The sequence below is a fragment of the Carya illinoinensis genome, chromosome 4, assembly GCF_018687715.1.
Source record: "Carya illinoinensis cultivar Pawnee chromosome 4, C.illinoinensisPawnee_v1, whole genome shotgun sequence".
Classification (NCBI taxonomy): Eukaryota; Viridiplantae; Streptophyta; class Magnoliopsida; order Fagales; family Juglandaceae; genus Carya; species Carya illinoinensis.
The window spans coordinates 20,961,643-20,982,306 of record NC_056755.1 but is presented as its reverse complement, the minus strand read 5'-3'; the positions used below and the strand labels follow the sequence as shown (position 1 = coordinate 20,982,306).

The 20,664-nt window shown below is 35.1% G+C and overlaps 1 protein-coding gene across 1 annotated transcript; it reads left to right on the top strand.

Moving 5' to 3' along the window:
* The first annotated feature begins 5,629 nt into the window (after positions 1–5,629).
* Positions 5,630–8,049, top strand: LOC122307715 (probable O-methyltransferase 3). The gene is made up of 2 exons (XM_043120774.1): positions 5,630–6,472; positions 7,542–8,049. Exons 1-2 carry the CDS (start codon positions 5,678–5,680, stop codon positions 7,845–7,847), a joined length of 1,101 nt encoding a protein of 366 aa, XP_042976708.1. The 5' UTR covers positions 5,630–5,677; the 3' UTR covers positions 7,848–8,049.
* Positions 8,050–20,664: the final 12,615 nt, after the last annotated feature.

The following is a 20,664-nucleotide window of genomic DNA, read 5'->3' as shown; positions in this document are numbered from 1 at the left end:
AGACCAAAAAATATCTTTAATAATATAGCTTCATATATATGATCTATTTATTCATGTCAACTTCCTATACTAAATTCTCTGAAGATAAGGATAATGAGCATCTTATAATTTTGATGAGATTGCAACTAAGTTGATGGAAAGCTAGAAATACAATGAGCATCTTAGGAATGCAACATACTGCTTGTGTCCATCCTAATCTAATATAAGCAGTACAACATTATATCTATATAGATATATATACGCACACAAAACCTCAATGCATGGTACAATGAAACATATTGACCAAGAAAGTATACCAACACAACAGCCCATATAAAAAAAAAAAATAGAGCTTTATACCTTCAACTGTTAACAATTAACTAAATCCTACAACTGAAAACAAAGCTTACATACAAAAAAAGATGAGCAAAACCTGAGGCTAATCATTTCTAACAAGATGAGCAAAACATGAGGCAAAAATCTGAAGCAAAAAAAAAGACCAAAAAGATGAGCAAAACAGAGCTTCATTACAATCACATAACAAATCATTTCTAAATTCCAAGAGTCATCACAATTACAATCGGTGATGTCATTTTACCCTATCAAAAGCATAGTTACAGGGTAGTATTTATGTATATAAGGAAAACACAAGGAAGAAAGGGAAAAACTGGAAGTTTATCAAGCATTCTCGTGGTCAATAGAAACTTGTGGTTCTCATTTGCATTTTCACAAACACTTCAATTTCATTATCTGTTTTCACAGCCATATCCACCATTCCATTTCCATTCCCTTCCTTAGTTACAATACGGTGACTCATAGCAAGGATCGTAACAAACTCCCACCAAATAAACAATTAAAAAATTAAACATACATGGGGCACTGAAATGATGCATGCTGCACGGTTGCATTAAGAAGAAAAAAAAAAAGAGTATCTTACCATTGTTAATCGGCTACAATCGAGTGGAGGAGAGGACAGCAAGGAGGCCAGTTGGAAAACCGTTTGCAATCAGAAAAGAAAAGGGGCTTACTCGATGTCGACTAGCGGCTTAAGAAATGTCTTCAAGATTGATTTTTGAACTGGAAAAGGTTGCTACTGTCTACTTCTCCCAGGAAATTGGTATTTATCGCGCTAAGAGGAAATGTAGCACAATACCTTCTGTGGGCGCCAAATCGATGGGGACATTGCTGTTAGTGGTGGTTTTCGGTGGAAGAGGATAGCCGTGTAGCAACATTTTTGGGTGGGTTTTGCTTAATGTGCAGGTACGTGGAGAGAAAATGGGGAAGAAGTTGGGGAAGAAGTCTACATTTGGAAGTGTACAGGGTAAAATCAAAGGCGCAATTTTTATTTTCGGGCGTTTTGACTCGCCATCATCTATGATTTAAACATAATTACAGCGATCGTAAATGTCGCAACAAGTTTTGTACTTTTTGCAGCGCATTTTTCTGTCACATTAGGAGTTACAATTGCTACAAAAGGAATTTTAGAAAAGTTGAAGTTAAAAGCTGCAACGAAGTAGAAGCTCGTTGTAATTAATCTCCTTTAGCAGCGAATTTATTTGCAACACTATAAAAATCGCTGCAAAAGACCGAATTTCTTGTAGTGTATAATATTAAATCACTGCACTTCAAATATAGATAAATATAAATATATATTTATATATGTAATATAAATATATATTACAAGTTTTTAGACTTGTTCATAAATTATGCACTATAAAAATCACATAATTTTTAAATTAGAGTCATATTTAACTTAAAGGTACAACTAACATTCGAACGTTAATTACTAACGTTTGAACATTGGTGCCAAATCATTTCACATTCGCACGTCAGCAGCCTCAATGTTCAAACATATATGTAACATTCGAATATAAAAAAAATTTCATCTATCTTTAGTGACGGTTTTAGAAAATATATTTTAGTGACGGTTTGAACACTGTCACAATTTCTCAACTATTACTAAAAATCAAATATGTTGTAGTGTATGATGCTAAAACAATTCATTCACTATAGTAATTACAAGTAACAATCTGTGACTAGGAAAATGCTGAACGTGATATTGTAATTAACTCATTAATAAAATTTAAAGATAAAGAATAAAATTAGTTAAGCAAATATTTAGGTGGTAAAATAGAAAAGAAAAGACATTATTTTAAAAGTTATATATATATATATATATATAAAATAGATACTTCAATATTCAATCGGAGATACTTTTAAGAAGTCAAACAAGAACTATATTTTAGTTTTCATGAACGTGAAAGAACGTGAATGTTTCGGTTTAGAAATGGAAATTGATTGGCCTGGGTTATTTCCCTTCGAAAGAAAATATGAAAATATTAATTTAGAATGGGTAAATAAATCATTGGTTGCCCGATGATAAGATCCTAGAGCATCCTATCCTGTGTTCAAACCACGTTGCAAATTCTTCTTCATACTTATTTTCTACATCAGCTACACCCTCCATTCAGACACACGTGTTCACTCCTAATGTAAAAATATTGCAATACACGAGGAAAACAAAATTAACTGACGTGCAATAAAAATAGAAGAGAAAGTCTACTTGCAACCGGCCTGGGGAATCCCCGTGTAACCGGGCGCTGCTTTTAATGAAATTTTTATTTTTTTAACATTTCTTCTCTTCATTTCGTTCACTCTCTCTCTTTATCAATTTTTTTCCACACTCTCTTCCTCTCATCCTCCCTCTCGATTTCTCCCCTCCCCCCCCTCTCCCGTCCCAAGCACAGAGTTCTTCGTCTGAAAAAGTAATCCTGCAATAGGGCCAGTTGTTGTGGATAAGTAGCACTGCAAAGCTTTCTGAATTCCAATAGCATTCAGAAAGTTGTCTGAATGCTATTGCAAATGCTATTGCAATGCTATTGTGGATAAGTAGCATTGCAAATCCTGCAATAGGTCAACATTGCCCTCGTTCTCTAATTCCAAAAAGTTGTCTGAATAAATTCTCCCTCCCTTGAATTATTTTTGCCCCCAACTGTAGCTTTTCCTTCACAGTTTCTGAGAGCTTGGGCACCAATTTCACTGCGATTTCAAATAACACCAAGCCCCATCCACTATCATCAATCTTAGTTTCCCATACGAAAATTGAGGAGAAATTAAAGACCTTTCTTTCTTACGCTGGACACGAATCTTGCATACAAAGCTGTTATTTTTCTTCCCATGTTTTTTCCCTTATGTGATCCTCTTTATCTTGACTTTTCAGGAAAATTCAATCTCTTTGTTGGGGGAGAGAGAGAGAGAGAGAGAGTAGCTTACGGGGTTTGAACGAGAGAGCCATATGAGAAAGGTGGACTATGAAGCAAGCTGCTGGGTTCAAATAAATCAGAGTGCCTCCACGGCTTTGTGTCATAAATTCACCAACGGAATCAACAAATTGATCTGCATATGTATTCAGTTTTCAGAAGATTCCATTCTCAATATGAGTTGTTGCCTTTAGCCTTACGTCTTTCAAAAGAAACCAAGATAATGAAGAAGAGATAAGCTATTTAGAAGCTCTCTTTGAACTTACATCTTTGTACATCAGTGTTACTGTGTCATAATAATTACCTCCTCCATATATATTCATGGAAAAGGAGGCCGTAGACCAATGAATTTTCTAAGACTCTTCTTCGTTTCATCAAAAGGCGTGCCGGTTCCGCGGGCGTTCCCCAGGCCGGTTGCAAGTAGACTTTATCAAAATAGAATACATTTCTCATACTGTTATGCAGATGGGTGCCCACGTCTCTAACCCTCACGTGAAATTAATTAAATTAAATCAACGAGGGTCACTTTCACATCATTAATCATACAGCGACACACTAGATTTGACATACAATAATTATATTTATTTAAAATATATAAATATCATATAATAATTATAAAAAAATTAAATTTATTATTAAAAAATTAATTTTTTATACAAATTTTCTATTTATCCATTTTTATTAATATAATTACACTCCCACTTACATATTTAAAATTATCAAAATTTTCTTATATATAAATAAATATACCTACTAATATGTAAATTAATATTTATTTTTTTATATTTAAAATTTAAATTAATAATATTTTTAATAAAATTTATTGTTTAATTAATCACATTAAATTAATATATATATATTATTTTATAATTATATTTATAATTAAATTTTTTTAAACTGTCACTACCAATTTTTCTATAACAAATGGGATATATTTTCTTTGAATTTTTTTTTAACAGAAAAACACGTGATCCCGGTAGCTCCACGTGATTTGATGATAGTACGGTTATTTGTTACTGCACTATTTGATCGTACGTTAACCTTATCCCCATTCTCCATGCATGCATAAGGACATTCTAGTTGAATTGCTCAAAAGTAAATTTAAATTTTAGTTAATATCATATAAATTAAAATTTTTCTATTCCTTTTAAATCTAATTATTACATTATATTATTTATCTACTCTATATAATAATTAAATATTATTAACTTAATAATTTATTAATTTAATTTATTTTTATCACATTTTACATTTAATAATAATAAATCAAACTAAATTTCTTAATTACAGAAAACACTTGCATGTTTGGTGACAATAGTGAGAAATGAATATTATAGTGTTTGGCTAAGTTATTGTAGTTTATGTCTAAATTTATATAGACGTGCCTAATAAAATGTAGGGTATTTTATGTCTTGTTAGCTAAATATGAATAAAGTTAAATTTTAAACTAGCCAATAAGATTGCTCTAGCATGCAGCAAGCCCTCATGTGATAGTGGCGTAACCACAATATTGATGTTTGAGGGGGCCATAAAAATTTTTTAAAATTCAAGATTCTTATTAAATTTTATGAAATGGCTTCCTAAAAAATTTATAATTCTCGTGTGCTCTCTAGGATCTTCTAAAATTTCAATATACAAATAATTCTCTTTTCAATTTTTTTTCCTATATATATATAGTCCCAATTACATTTTGTAAAATTTTTATATATTATCTATTTTCTAGGATATGGTTCCTCCAAAATTAAATTAAAATTAGGTTTAGGAGAAACAATAAACTTACTAATTTGTATCCCAAAATCTTTTATTATACAATATTAAGCTTCGTAATATAAAACCCGAAATAAAATAAATTCAATAAATTGTTTAAATTTGATGATCTATATATAGGAAAAATAATTGAGAAGATTTTATTCCCTAAACTTTATCTAAGCAAAAAAATATTTATTTGACATCTTAATTGTAATATTGTATGCTTAATGTGACGCTAAATAAATATCTAGATTTTATATTAAACTTGATAAATTAGTTTACATACTACAATGAAATATAAGATTCTAAAAGAGGTCACTTGATAGTTTTTATTAAGACAACAAATTCTAGATATTTTATTGCAAAAGTAATAATAGATGAATATCTATCCATGAAACATTGTCATCAGAAATTTAGAATAGATGTTAAGTTGTACTTTTAAAATTTTATCTTTGCATGTATATAGCAAATTATTGAGATCGGACTTTTTATATATAATTCGGTTTTTATGCTATTTTGTGAAATTAATATTAAAATTTTTCTTTTTTTATTTTACATTCATCTGTCATAAATTAGAAAATTGGCCTCCCTTAAATACTTTTCTGGCCACTGCTCGTGTCCACTCTATATATAGGGCTCAAGAGTGTTGCATCTGGAGCTATAACTTCGCATGAAAAATAAGCAAACCAATGAGTAGTTTCAGACAGCATAGCTTCAAATTGGTTCCTGGAGAACAGGCTACTGAGCTGCTTAATGCTCAAGCCCACATATGGAACCATATTTTCAACTTCATAAACTCCATGTCTCTGAAATGTGCAATCCAGCTCGGTATACCAGACATCATCCACAACCACGCCAAGCCCATGACTCTATCTGAGCTCCTCGTAGCACTCCCTATCCACCCAACAAAAGCTCGTAATATTCCTCGTCTCATGCGCATTCTCATCCACTCTGGCTTCTTTGTTGCAGAAGAAATGATTGGAAATGACGAAGAAGAAAGATATGCACTCACTGATGCTTCTAGGCTCCTTCTTAAGGAGAATCCCTTGAGTGTAACCCCTTTCTTACTTGCCATGCTCGATCCCGTTTTGACAACGCCCTGGCAGTTTCTGACCGCATGGTTCCAAAACGAAGATCTTACGCCGTTTGATACGGCACATGGACAGATGTTTTGGGATTATGGGTGCCATGACCCAAAGCTTAACAATTTTTTCAATGATGCCATGGCTAGTGATGCTCGCTTGGTGATAAGCGTGGTGATCGACAAGTGTAGCGCAGTGTTCGGTGGATTGGAGTCGTTGGTTGATGTTGGTGGCGGTACGGGAACTATGGCCAAGGCCATTGCCGACGCATTCCCAAGTATGGAGTGCACGGTGCTTGATCTCCCACATGTGGTTGCTGGCTCGGAAGGGAGTAAGAACTTGAAGTATATTGGAGGGGACATGTTTGAGGCAGTTCCCCCTGCAGATGCAATTTTACTTAAGGTAAATGTATCGCTTTCAGAGCTAGCATATACCAACCAGGTATATACTCGCATAAATATGAATACATCCCCAAAGCAAAGTGATCGTATATATATGGTACATATTTTTCCGACGAAAATGATATTTGTTGAAAAATTATGTCTAAAAACAAAACATTTCCATCGTAATCAGACCAGAGTACTTTTGAATTTCATTCTGTTCTACTCATTCCGTTCCGAATTTTTCGTTCCAGTGCAGTACACTATACATTATATCTCCTCATTTTGTTTTGTTCTAAGTTCCGGCCTTTTCTAGTTATTTCGGTATATTCGGCCAGAACCTAGACGCTTTTCTATTTTGGACTATTTTAATATCAAATTTGTAATTCTTAAGTTTGGATGAAATTTTTGTAAATTTAAAATCCATATATTTATATAATTTTAGAATCTAAAATGTATTTATATAATTTGAGCTCTTTTTGTAAGTTTAAATATGTGCCGCCAATGATTCTCTCCTTTTTTAGATATTATTATTTTTAATAATTCTTCCGCGCACTTTTTTTAGTTTTTCTTTGTTCGTTTTTTCTTTTTGTCTCAATGCAAGTTTGTTATTTTTTTAATATTATCTTGTAACACCCATATCTGTAATTGTTTATAATATTTTTAACATATATTCATTTTATAAATCATCAATTATCCTACATACACACACATACATGGTACATATGACTTATATGTACATATATTTATTTTATTAATTATCAGTTTATATATACATATAAATATATATATATATATATAGTTAATCCCATAATGATATACCATAACGTACCGATATCAAAAAAATTTTAATTCAGTGCTTTAACTAAATTGATAAAGGAAACGAAATTATAAAAAAAATAAAAAATAAAAATAGAAAGAGTCATAGAGTTTGCTTCCGGCTATTAGTTAGAACTATTTATTGGGCAGGATCTAAGAATATGGCTCAAAACCCTAATTGATGTTTTAAAAAATAATAATATGTTATCGAAGAATTTATTAAAAAAACATATATTTTCCCTGAATTGATTGTGAATGCAAATGACAAGCAGTGGATATTGCATGACTGGAACGATGAGGAATGCGTTAAAATACTTAGAAGATGCAAGGAGGCAATCACGAGCAATGACAAGAAAGGAAAGGTGATAATCATTGAAATGATAGTACAGAACCAGAAGGAAGATGATAAGGAATCAAATGAGACGCAACTCTTCTTTGACATGTTGATGATGGTATTGGTAACTGGGAAAGAGAGAAACGAGAAAGAATGGGCAAAGCTGTTTTTCGATGCTGGTTTCAGTGACTACAAGATAACCCACATATTGGGTTTAAGGTCTCTTATTCAGGTTTATCCTTGAATTAATAAGCTAGCTAGCTCTTTCAAGAGAGATAAACTGCATGTCGTGGATATATATATATATACATTATTAATATATATAGTACTACTATGGCATGTCTTTTATATATTTGCCCTTCATCTATGCCTTCGTGCATTGTACGCTGTCAAAGTGGCTTGCTTTCTCCCACTTTATATAATACTGAAGAATGAGTCTTCTCTCATTTGTTGGTGGCGGCTTTCCATTATATATATGTTCATTACGTTGTGACCAGTATGAACGGAAAAGAACAAGAAACAAGCTTTTCTCTCTCTCTCTCACTCTCTGACTCAAGTTCAAGAAACAGGCTTGCGTAATGTTTCGCTGTAAAAAATAAAAAATAAAAAGTGATGTTGAGATCAAGTTGGAAAATGATTGGTAGGCCGGCGCTTGGCTGAACACTACTCAATGAAGTATTACATATAGGGTTTTACGAAACTCGTGGATCTCACCATGAAAATATGTTTGAATATTAAATTTATGAAAAAAATTTAAAATGTAAGAACAAAAAGAGAAACACTACAATCACTGAAATTATTTAGCGAAATTTTTTTCCGAATTTTGGTTTTTTTTTTTTTAAATTTTATTTTTACTTAAAGATAAAGAAAATATTTTTTTCGTATTTTTTTTTTATTTTTAAAATTTTTAAAGTGATTAAAGAGTGTTTGTAAAAAAAATGAAAAATGAAAAATAATTTACATTGTTTGATACCCATTCAGTACCAAATTTTCGGTGGGAGTAGCAGTGCTCAAACAAAACATATTGGAACAGTCCGCCGGGATGGCTTCTTGAGGAATGAAAAGGTTTTTGAGACGCAGATGTTTTGAGTTTTATATGTATAGAAAATAGTAATGTTAACAAGTTTCAAATAGACAAACTTAAACATAATATAGTCAAATATATAAGAGATGCATTCTACACTTGGTGCATTTATCAAGGTTACTATTTACTCTATAAAAGTGAATAAGAAATTTTATACTATAAAATCTTAAATATTCATACAAACCTAATAGTGAATTTTTTTTTTTTTTTTATCAAAATTAAACCTTGAAGTGCCCCTAACAATAAAAACACAATTTTAAATAAGCATTTCATCCAAAAATATGAAAATAGGATTATTGCGCCATAAAATCTTAAATAATCAATCGAGTCCACTGGCACAAACTATAACGCATTCTAAAACTTCTAACCATCTTAAATAAATAAAATCACACTTTTGACACCAAGTGATAACACTAATTATGCTGACAGACTAAAACCCAGGCGATTGGTCAATTTATGAAAACTTACAGAATTTTTACGAGCTTCCTAAAGCCTATAAAAATTCTAACATTGAATTTTTAGTGGAATGTTACATTACCACCATCTGAGCATTTGTGTGTTGTTCCTAAAAGCTCTTGTATTTGCCACAGTCCTTTCTTGATTGTTGTTTGCCTTAGGTGGCTATCTCTCTTTCTCACCCAAGCTACCAGCATCTTCGGCTCCTCTTTCGCACCTTCACACGGTAGGTGGCTTTTCTAGCTAGCTTGCCTACCATAAGGTGAAAGCTCATGTTCACGTTGCAATGGGATGTGTCTGCCCCACTTGTCTACAAAGTGTTTCCCATCCATGTGCTGGACTAGTTGCACTTTGCCACACCTATAGCTATTTTTCACGAAACTAATCAAATGTTTCTCATCTTTGCCTTCCACTCACAATTGATTGGCTGTATGTCCCCTTGTGCTGAAATGGTCCTCATAGTTTATGTAGGCTATAGGCAAACGACAGTAGGTTGGAAACAAAAATTGAAGGCCAATCATGTTTTGCCACATAATTTATATTTTATAACATCATATATATAGGCCAGCTTCTTTTTAGTTTCTCTTTATTCATTTTCTATCTCCTTTCAATTGGAATCTTAACTGCCCTATTTTAGCTAGGAGGTTAATTTTGTTTGGTGAAGAGTTTTTGTTTTAAAATGTATGCCAAATAAATTGCTATTTTATTTTTTTATAACTCTGCCATTAAATGTTTATAAAATAAATACTCTTATTGTTATTGCTGATTAATATATGCAAGAATAACTCTTACGTTATCAACGTTATATATGCAAATGCAGGTAAATATATTTTTAATTTGTTAATTGGAGGGGTGCCCACATGGGGCAGAGCCCTCCTTTCCTCTGCCTAATGCATGGCTTTAAGCCATGCATTATTTGCTTGTAACGCATGGCTTAAAGCCATGCGTTTCTGCCAAATAAATGGCAGATTAAGGCTGGCCTTTAAGGCCAGCCGTGTAGGGGGCTATATATAGCCCCCCTCTTTTGATTCTTGGGAATAATCTGATTTAGAAAAAAGCTTTCTCTATTTTTTTCTTTTAAAATATTATTTAGGCTTTAGATTTGTTAAAGCATTACTCTAGTTTTACACTACATAGTATGCTGTACCACTAAGTAAAAACTCTTGAGATTTGTCGATCTGGAGAAACTTGTGGAGCAACTTTATAAGCTGAGCTTGAGGTACTTTCCGCTGTGCTTTCTTACATTGGTATTAGAGCTTTTATAATTACTTCCAGTTTCTTTTTGGCATATGCATGTAAACTGTGTTTTTTTTATTCGCGCACATGTGGTGCTGCAGTGTTTTCTTAAAAGAAATTTTTTTTTTTTTTTTTTTTCTGAACCGTTGTGCAGCGGTGCTACGCTCACCACCCACACATGGTGGTGCAGCGAGCACCACCTCTACTGTACGTGGGAGGTGCAGCGCGCACCAGCAGGTGCCCGCGGTGCTCCATGCACAGTGGAGGCACCTGCAGCACCACCTCGGTGCTGTGTGCACCAAAGGGGTGCTGCAAGCACCAGAGCAGTGTCGGCTCGGTGCTGCGCGCACCAGAGCAGCGTCGGTTCGGTGCTGCCAGCACCACCTAGGTGCTACGGCAACACCCAGCTTCCTCTGGAAGCAGTTTTCGGCGATTGGTGGCGCCGGTGAATTTTTTTTTTTCGAGTTACTGTTCACGGGAATAGTACTTGCAGGAGGAAGGAGATGACTTGAGTCATCTACCCTCTAATGGGCCGGGTTGGGCTTGGGCCCTTCGACCCACTATGTTTTGGGTTTAAGAAGAAAGAAAAAAACAAAAGGGGCTAGGCTTTTAATCCCAATGTTTTTTTTTTTTTGTATGTTTTTTTTATTAAAAATCGAAAAAAAAAAAAAAAAAAACATAAAGTGGCACAATGGGTTTTGAACCCAACACCTACCACTAAACTAAGGAGAGGGTGCACCACTGGGGTGCAAATATTCTTTGGTTTATGTGGGGGTTTTAAATGTTTTTATAATAGTTTTTTGGGTTAAATAATAACAAAAAAACACATAATTTTTTTTTTTTTTGGGCATGATTTAATATATGCTTAGATATATTGTTATATTACGTGTGATCTTTTATTTAATATTATGGATTAAATGTGATAACATGTGAATATTTGTTTATTTTCATGCTATTTTTCCATAATGTTTTATTAATTGTGATCTTTTATTTAATTTTTAGATTAAATGTGATAACATGTATGTGTGTATTGAACATATGGAAATATGATTATTGTATCATCTATGAATGTTAGACTTGAATGTTTAAACATTAGTATTTATTTCTTTTAGTGATAAAATAGAAAATCCCACTAAGTAGTCTTAGTAAGAATTGTCAGTGTGGATGATAGGCTGAAGGAATTGCAGTGACCCCAGTAAGAACTGTAAATGCATTGTATGGCCAAAAGACCATGGTGACTCCAGTAAGAATTGTAAATGCACTGCATAGCCAAAAAGACTACAGTGGCCCTAGTAAGAACTGTAAATGCACTGATGGAACAAGAAAAATAGACTGTAATGGTCTCATATGAACCATCTTTGTAGACTGGCTGAACATGTTGTTGTAGTCTGGCTGTCTTTGTAGACTGGCCCAATAGGTTGCTATGGTCTGGGTAACTGTCCTTGTAGACTGGCCCAAAAGGTTACTGCGGTTTTAGTAGGTTATGTCTTTATATGTGACTAGGCCTAGATGACTACTTAAGATAGTGAGAGTATAGTTGAAATTTGTGATGATAAATTCTCCCATATTCATTTTTTAAAATTTGCGTGGGAATTGAGCTAGAAATCTAATAATTGGATATTGTGGCACAAGAGATGATTCTGAAGCCTAGCGATTTTTCAATCTTGCGACATGTCTAAATTATTCTTTTTCTAACTTGAAAGGACACGGCAGATTTCTTAGATGTGTGAGTAATATCCCTTCTTTGCGTATTGTAGTGAAATGACATCCAAGAATATTGTTACCGACTTAAACAAAGGGGAGAAATTAGATGGGGAAAACTATGACATATGGTATCGCAAGATCCAATATGTCTTAGATGAGCAAGAGGTCTTGGAGGCCTTATCTCACACCCTTACTATGCCCGAGGAAGGGAACTCGGAACAACACAAGATAGATCAACAAGCCTATACCCAATGGGCTAAGAAAATTGGTGCGCGCGCATAATTATGTTAAGCAGCATGCACAATGATTTAATGTATAAGTTCGAGGTCTATGACACTGCCCAAAGCATGTGGGAGGCTTTGAAGTTGAAGTTTGGTGGAACTTCAGCCACTAGGTTGCATAGATTAACCATGAGGTTCGACTCTTATAAGATGCGGTTTGACCACACGATGAAGTAGCATCTTAGGGCTATGTCAACTATGATCCGCGAATTTAGGTTGGCAGGAAACAACCTGATAGATGAGCAGCAAATACACGTAGTGGTAAGATCACTACCAAATTCTTGGGAGAATATGAGCCAGAACCTGATGCATAACGAGAATATCAAAGACTTTGATGATGTCTTGCATCATTTGGAATTGGAGGCTGAGTGCCTAGGGGCTGCTAAGCCCAATCATACAGCCTATGTGGCTAATGCTGGTTCGCGCAAGGCATCAAGGCCTAAGCGCAAGAAGTCCAAGAATGGAGTGGTTGCTGGACATATTAAAAAGGTGTCAGGAACTTCTCAGGGCACCAATAGGGGCAAGCGTGGGAAAAACAAGTCAAAATTAGAGTGTTTCAATTGTGGAAAGATTGGCCACTTCGCTCGTGACTGAACTAAGCCAAAGAAGGTACACTTTGACTTTTCTCGCATTGTTTTTGTAACTAGCCATGTGATGGTTGCTGACTCCTATCCTTTGTTGACTGTTGATTCAAGAGCGACCGAACACATAGCGCGAGATAGAGTCAGATTTGTGGAGTATCGCCGAATTTCAACTGGGAGTCGTGATATCAAGGTGGGGAATGGAGCTAGCGTGGAGGTACTGGGACTTGGTACCTACAAGTTGGATTTGCAGGGTGGCCGCACTCTTTTCCTCCACAATGTGCTATACGCTCCCGAAATCCGACGAAACTTACTTTCAGTTGTTACTCTATTAAAACTTGGTTTTCGGATTATTTTTGAAAACAATTATGTTTCTTTTCATTTGAGCCATGTGTTTTATGGCAATGCTTTTCTTCAAGATGGTTTTATGATATTGGATTTGGTTTATTCTAATATAAATGAATCTATTGCTTTTCTTTCTTCATCTATTAATAATTTTGGATTCATAGACATGGTATGCTAGGCTTGGCCATATAGGGCAAGATAGAATGACTCGATTAGTTAGAGAAGGCCTGATAGGCAATCTCGCTAAGGTAATCTTGCCCACGTGTGAACATTATCTAATAGGAAAAGTTAAGAGAAAACCGTTTGGAAAAGTCACTAGGGCATCTTTTCCACTGCAATTAGTCCACTCAGATATCTGTGGTCTAATGAGTGTGAGGGCAAGACACGGAGGTGTCTACTTCATCACTTTTATAGATGATTTTTCATGTTACGGTCATGTCTACTTAATCTCCTATAAGTCTGAAGCATTGGAATGTTTTAGGTGATATCTAAGAATGGTCGAGAATCAGTTAGATAAGAGTTTAGAAACTCTAAGAACTAACCGAGGACGATAATATCTCTCTGAGCAATTTAAAAGGATCTGTGATAAAAAAGGAATCAAAAGACAGTTAACGATGCCGAGTACACCACAGCAAAATGGCGTGGTAGAAAGGAGAAATCGAACACTGCTTGAGATGGTTAGGTCAATGATGGCGCAAGCAAACCTACCAATTTCTTTTTGAGAGGATGCACTTTTGACTAGTGCCTACATTCTTAACCGAGTGCCCTCCAAATCAGAAACTTCCACCCCATATGAACTATGGACTGGCAAGAAATCCAATTTGAGTAACTTGCGGCCATGGGGTTCAACGGGTTTTGTTCATGATCTTTCTCATAAGTATAGAAAATTAGGCCCTAGAGGGAAGAAGTGCATCTTTATAAGATACTCAGAACACTCTAAAAGGTATGTATTAATAGGTGAACAAACTGATGGAAGCGTAACTGAGATTGAATCACGAGATGTGGACTTCATTGAAAATAAATTTTCAAGTAGAGGTGAGGTTGATAAGAGTTTAGAACTTCATGAGATTGTGGAACAAGAGGAAAGTGCTCCAAGGAATTTAGTTGAGAATGAGGAAGAAATTCTTCAAGCTCCTACAAATGATAAAAGGGACTTAAATTCAAGTGGGAGCACACCTCTTGTCAATCAATCACAACAATCTCAACCGCGTAGAAGTACACATGAAAGTATTCCCCGTCGTCGTTTTGAGATTGAAGGGGAAGCTTTTATGGTAGCTCCACATGATGATGATGAGCCTAGGACAATTCATGAGGCTCTCTCATCTTTTACTAAAGATGAGTGGATGAAAGCTCTTAATGATGAAATTGAGTCTATAAAGGCAAACCAGGTTTGGGAGCTGGTTGATCTACCGACAGGGCGTAAGACTACTAGGAGCAAATGGGTTCTTAAAGTCAAACGCAAGTCGGATGGATCGATAGATAAGTACAAAGCTCGCTTAGTGGCGAAAGGATATACTCAGCAGGAGGGTATAGACTATCAGGAAACTTTTTTACCAGTGGTGAGGTTTGCTTCAATTCGTCTGATTCTAGCTATAGTAGCAAATATGGATTTGGAACTCTACCAAATGGATGTTAAAACAGCATTTCTCAATGGAAAACTAGATGAGGAGATCTATATGGATCAACCAATGGGTTTTGTGGTCAAAGGTCAAGAGCGCAAAGTGTGCAAGCTCAAACATCACTATATGGCCTAAAACAATCATCTAGGCAATGGTACCTCAGATTCCATCGAGCCGTTCTTTCAAATGGGTTTACGATGATCACAAAGGACCATTGTGTCTATGTTAAAAGGACCAAGAAGAGTTTCATTATGTTTTTATTATATGTTGACGACATACTACTAGCTGGAAATGATAAAGGGTTGATAGTTGCCATAAAAGAGTGGTTATCTTTCAATTTTGAGATTAAGGATATGGGTGAAGCAGAATACATTCTGGGAGTTAAGATCTACAGAGATCGCTTAAAGAGAGTTTTGTGTTTGTCCCAACAGACTTACATAAAGAAATTTCTCGAGTGTTTCCTAATGAATGAATGTAAACCCATTGACACCCCTGTTGCAAAAAGCAAGAACTTATCTAAAGAATTGTGTCCTAAGACTCAAATAGAAAAGGAAAAGATGGCCCGTGTCCCTTATGCTAATGCTGTGGGTAGTCTGATGTACGCAATGATGTGTACTCGGCCTGACATACGCTATGCAGTTGGCTTAGTGAGTAGATTCCAATCTAACCCCAGACTAGCTCACTAGAAAGTAGTCAAGAGGATTATGCGATATCTCAAGGGAACTGTAGATTATGTGCTATGCTATCAAGGTTCAGATTTGCAGCTAAAAGGTTACAGCGATAACGATTGGGGCAGTGACCTAGATGAGCGTAAATCAACCATTGGGTATGTCTTTCTGCTCAACAATGGCGCCATTACATGAAGCAGCAAGAAACAACCCTGTATAGCTTTATCCACTATGGAGGCAGAATACATAGCTTGTTCTGTAGCGGTTCAAGAAGTTGTTTGGTTACGAAGATTCTTCAAGCATTTAGACATTGGCACGAATTCTTCAGATCCGATGACAATATTCTGCGATAGCATGGCTGCTCTCGCATATGCTAAGGACTCTAAGTACCATGGAAGAACCAAACATATAGATATCAGATATCACTACATTAGAGACATGGTAGCGCAAAAGGAAGTGGTTCTAAAACACCTCTCTATAAGTCGCATGGTTGCTGATCCCTTAATGAAGCCCATAGCAAGAGATGTCTTTGCGGCTCATGTTAGGAATCTAGGATTGCGTAGACTGTAAATGTTTTTGTGTTTCAAATGACATTGAGATGTAATCTTTCCTTTGGGATATTAATACAATATGATTCAGTTATTGTCTTTATCGTATTGTCTTTCTAATTCACACACAAGATATGTCAACACGATTAGATTGGCTCACTCACACGAGCGATCGCCTCTAGCGCTTAAGAAGCGAGTAGAGATGAGACATTGTGTTCTTAGATACTTGTCCAAATGCATAAGTTAGTTGATACAAAGATATGTCGTTTTAGTGGGAGCTAAGATCAGGTCCAATGAGAAGACTATGCATAGGTTATCCCACAACCTATGTAGCCTGTGGTTAGCCAGATGTGAGATCCTCTTTGACGCCTTGGAGGCGAGCAAATAGAGGAACTCGGGTTAGACACTTAAGGAGCAGCTAGACTAAGATCTGTACGGTGTTGATATAGACATGTGCTCTTTAAGAAAGAGAAATCTACCGTAGCATATGTTTCATACTACATGTGCTTATTCGACCAAATGAGTAAGTGAGTAAATGGTTCCCCTCTTTCTCACTGTGTGAGTCTCATGTTTTTTAAGTGTCCTTTACTTTTGACTATGTCACAAGATGAAGGTTATGATATCTGCTACTTTGGCATGTTGTCTATGGCCATGATCAATACGGTCAAAAGAAGCATTGCTAGGAAAGTGGTTTGACCAAAATTGAATGATATGAGTGCAAAGGGAAGATTCTTCGATATCGCATCTTTGATAGTGTTTGCTGACGTCAAACTATGACACTACATACTGGTAGCGACTAAGGTTGTGAACATATTGAAATGATTTAGAGATAGTCAAGCATTGTTTTGAGTTTTCTAAAACTCAAGAGGGTTCGAAAATGCTTGAAACTGATGCGATCAAATGAGTCTAAGACATAACCAGACACTTTAGGGATGTTACTATGCTAGTCTTCTCTGGGAGAGATTTAGTATATGTACTCCCACCTTTCTATAAATATGCTTGGTGGTCGCACGGCCTATTTACTTGTATGAATAAAATTAAGAACATTAGAGAGATGCTGACCTGGGGTCCTGCCCACTGTGTGTGAGTGGGAGATGTTAATTGGAGGGGCGCCCACATGGGGCAGACCCCTCCTTTGCTCTGCTTAACGCATGGCTTAAAGCCATGCGTTATTTACTTGTAACGCATGGCTTAAAGCCATGCGTTTCTGCCAAATAAATGGCAGATTAAGACTGGCCTTTAAGGCCAGTTGTGTATAGCCCCCCTCTTTTGATTCTTGAGAATAATCTAATTTAGAAAAAAGCTCTCTCTTTTGTTCTCTCTTAAAATAGTATTTAGGTTGTGGATTTGTTAAAACGTTACTCTAGTTTTACACTACGTAATACGCTTTACCACTAAGTAAAAACTCTTGAAATTTGTCGATCTGGAGAAACTCGTGAAGCAACTTTATAAGCTGAGCTTGAGTTACTTTCCGCTGTGCTTTCTTACATAATTGCTGGTGTAAAGGCATACTACACATACGCCAATTACAACCGGAGTAAATGTGATTCATTAGCAAAATGCTACGACGCTAAAACAATTCATTCACTATAGTAATTACAAATAACAATTTGTGAGTAAGAAAATGCTGGACGTGAAATTGTAATTAACCCATTCATAAAATTTAAAGATAAAGAATAAAATTAGTTAAGAAAATATTTAGGTGGTAAAATAGAAACAAAAGACATTATTTTAAAAGTTAAATAGATATATAATAGATACTTCAATATTCCTAGAGTTAATCAAACATAAAACTGCATCTTATTTTTCAGCCGGGAGATCACATGAGTAACGTGATGATCAAGGTTTTGGCCACTTAAAAATGGAAAAATTGATTATATGAACATGTGAAAATAGGACATTCCTAGCTAGAGGGTTCTTTTCCATTGAAAGAAAATATGAAAATAGGATTGTTATATCAAATTAAAGAGAGAACCATAATTATGTAATTCACTACAACAAAAAAGACTTTTTGGGACGATTTCATTTTGGATTGAAATGAAAATCGTCCCAAAAAGTGAGATTTAGGGACAATTTCATATTTTGTTCCAAAAAAACAACATAAGGTCTATACTGTTCGAACGCGTTCGACGGTCTAATTAGGGACGAAATATTTTATCCCAAATAATTAAACCGTTCAAATAGTAATGATTCAACATTCGAATGGTTAAATTTAACTGTTCAAACTGAAATTTTGGTGTGTTAAATAAAATTTTTTAAAGTGAAATTGCTATACTGTTCGAACGTACCAATTTAACCATTCGAATGATGAATTAACACTGTTTGAACCTAATTTGTAGGGTTCTAACGGTGATCATAGGTTTTTTTTTTGGCATAATTATATTTATATTAACTAGTAATTACAAGAAATTTATCAATTATTAATAGGAATAATATAACTCAATAATTCGTTTAGAAAATATAAAATAATACTAATTCATAATTAAATACTAAATCTACATACAGAACACAAAATATTGTCCACTCTAATAACAAAAAAATAAATAAATAAAAGATAGAAAATACTAAGACCCCAAGTCTTTGCACACTTCCTGGACTACAGCTAAGCGGTCCTCTATTTGTATCAGTCGAGTACTAATGGTGAATTGGGTCGCAGACATGGTATCAAACTTTGTACGAAATACAGACACAGCATAATGGATTTCCATACGCACTGCATCGATCACCGCTAATGTTTGTCCGCTGATCGCTGCATGCATGATCTCGGCCAGTAACGCTCTGTACTGATGCCTCGGCCTGTGTGGATGTCTCAGTAGCCGATACTCCATGATCTCCCTGTTGTGCATCTTTCTGAAGATCAACTAGGTCTAGAATATGTCCACGAAAATGCAATCTCGAGTGTCCCATGCTGTGTGAGAGGGTGGTCCTGTTTATCGGTCCTATTGGCTCCCGTTTATGCTCAGCAACATCAGTTACGGCATCGGCAAATAGCAGAAATCAGGTGATAAGGATTTCGAATGGCAGTATATCTATTGAAATGTATTGAGACTCTGATCAAATCCTATCGAATATATACCCCACTAGGTCAATAGGAATGCCACGAGCAACCCGTATCATAAATTTCATCCTATCAATGCCAACCTCTTTCTTGTGCTACCAAGGGTTAATGTTGTTGGCGATTATCAAATTCAGGATCTTGGAAAAAGGAGATAGATTTGCGTGTTCGATGCTCTTCGTCCCGTCATACGAGGGAGCATCTAGACCAACAACCAAATCCCTCACCTTATGATCAGTGAGGGCATCGACCTTATCAGTATAAACTGATGCCTCCTCTTCAGTTGTCTCCACCTCAGCTGAAGGATAAGACTCTCTTGGCACCACGTTTGGATATGAATCTAGTAGCCTAGGAATACCGAGATGATCAACAAGTCCATCCCGTGAAAATACAATTGAAACTCTCAAACAGAGATCCTGTATGCCCATCCGTCATCTGGGCTGGCACCACCGAGCTCTTTATAGAACTCAACAACAATGTCAATATATGATAGAAGCTCCTATGCTTCGTCCTGCTCATCTAGGATAGGTCCCTAATCACGATCGCTGAAGACTGGTGGTAGAGAATGACCCTCCCAGACAAGACTCTAGAAATCAAAAATATTCACCGATCGCTCTAGTGAAACAGTCCTCTCATTATGTGGATTGCTACTAGTCTCAGCTGGATTGCGTCGCTTACATCCTGCCCTAGAAGAAGATATTATAATCAACCTGAAATTTAAAATTTAAAATTATATATACAATATTAACGATAAAAACATAATAAATAACTATTCACTAAATTACATACAAATAGCAATTTAATAAAGTGAGACATTGTGAATAATATAATTTTTAATAAATAATATCACATTATTTAGTATTATTTAGATTAATATTAATAGAAATTTAATATTTAACAAAATGTGATAAATTTCTATATTAATTTAATTATAATATAGAAATTATTCTCGTTACGATTTAATAGAAGTACTACAATATGAAATAAAAATAATGATTAACTAATATTACTAAATTCAATTATACCATTCAAATGCCTAAAATAATGTTTGAACGATACCTATTTGGGTGTATCTTTTGAATGTATAAAACAACGATCAAACTGGATTGGATTGGCTCCTACAGTTCAAATGTCTTAAATAACATTCGAACGGTTAATTATTACCGTTCGAACACTGGTTAGGGTGTTCGAACGGTATGCGAATTAACCTTAGAAACGATGCTGAGTCAAGTCAGTGATAAAGTGTCGAAAACTACATGATTAGGCTGCTAAATTAAATAAATTATTTAACCAAAAGTGAATTAAACACTTAATTATATAGTGATTTTTAGTATTTGACTCATTGACAAAATTCTGAGGTTTGTGCACTTAAAGAGATTTATATTACAGCTGATAAGCCACATCAAATTTAATATCTCAAGTTTACCTTTCTTGATGCTAACACAAACACGGGATGGCAGGGGCATTTCGGATTTTATACAGGA

Bases quoted from the DNA above. Each gene is read 5' to 3' on its own strand.
- LOC122307715 (XM_043120774.1), top strand. From the start codon at position 5,678: ATGAGTAGTTTCAGACAGCATAGCTTCAAATTGGTTCCTGGAGAACAG. The intron at 6,473-7,541 runs GTAAATGTATCG...AATGACAAGCAG, and splicing joins CAGATGCAATTTTACTTAAG to TGGATATTGCATGACTGGAA.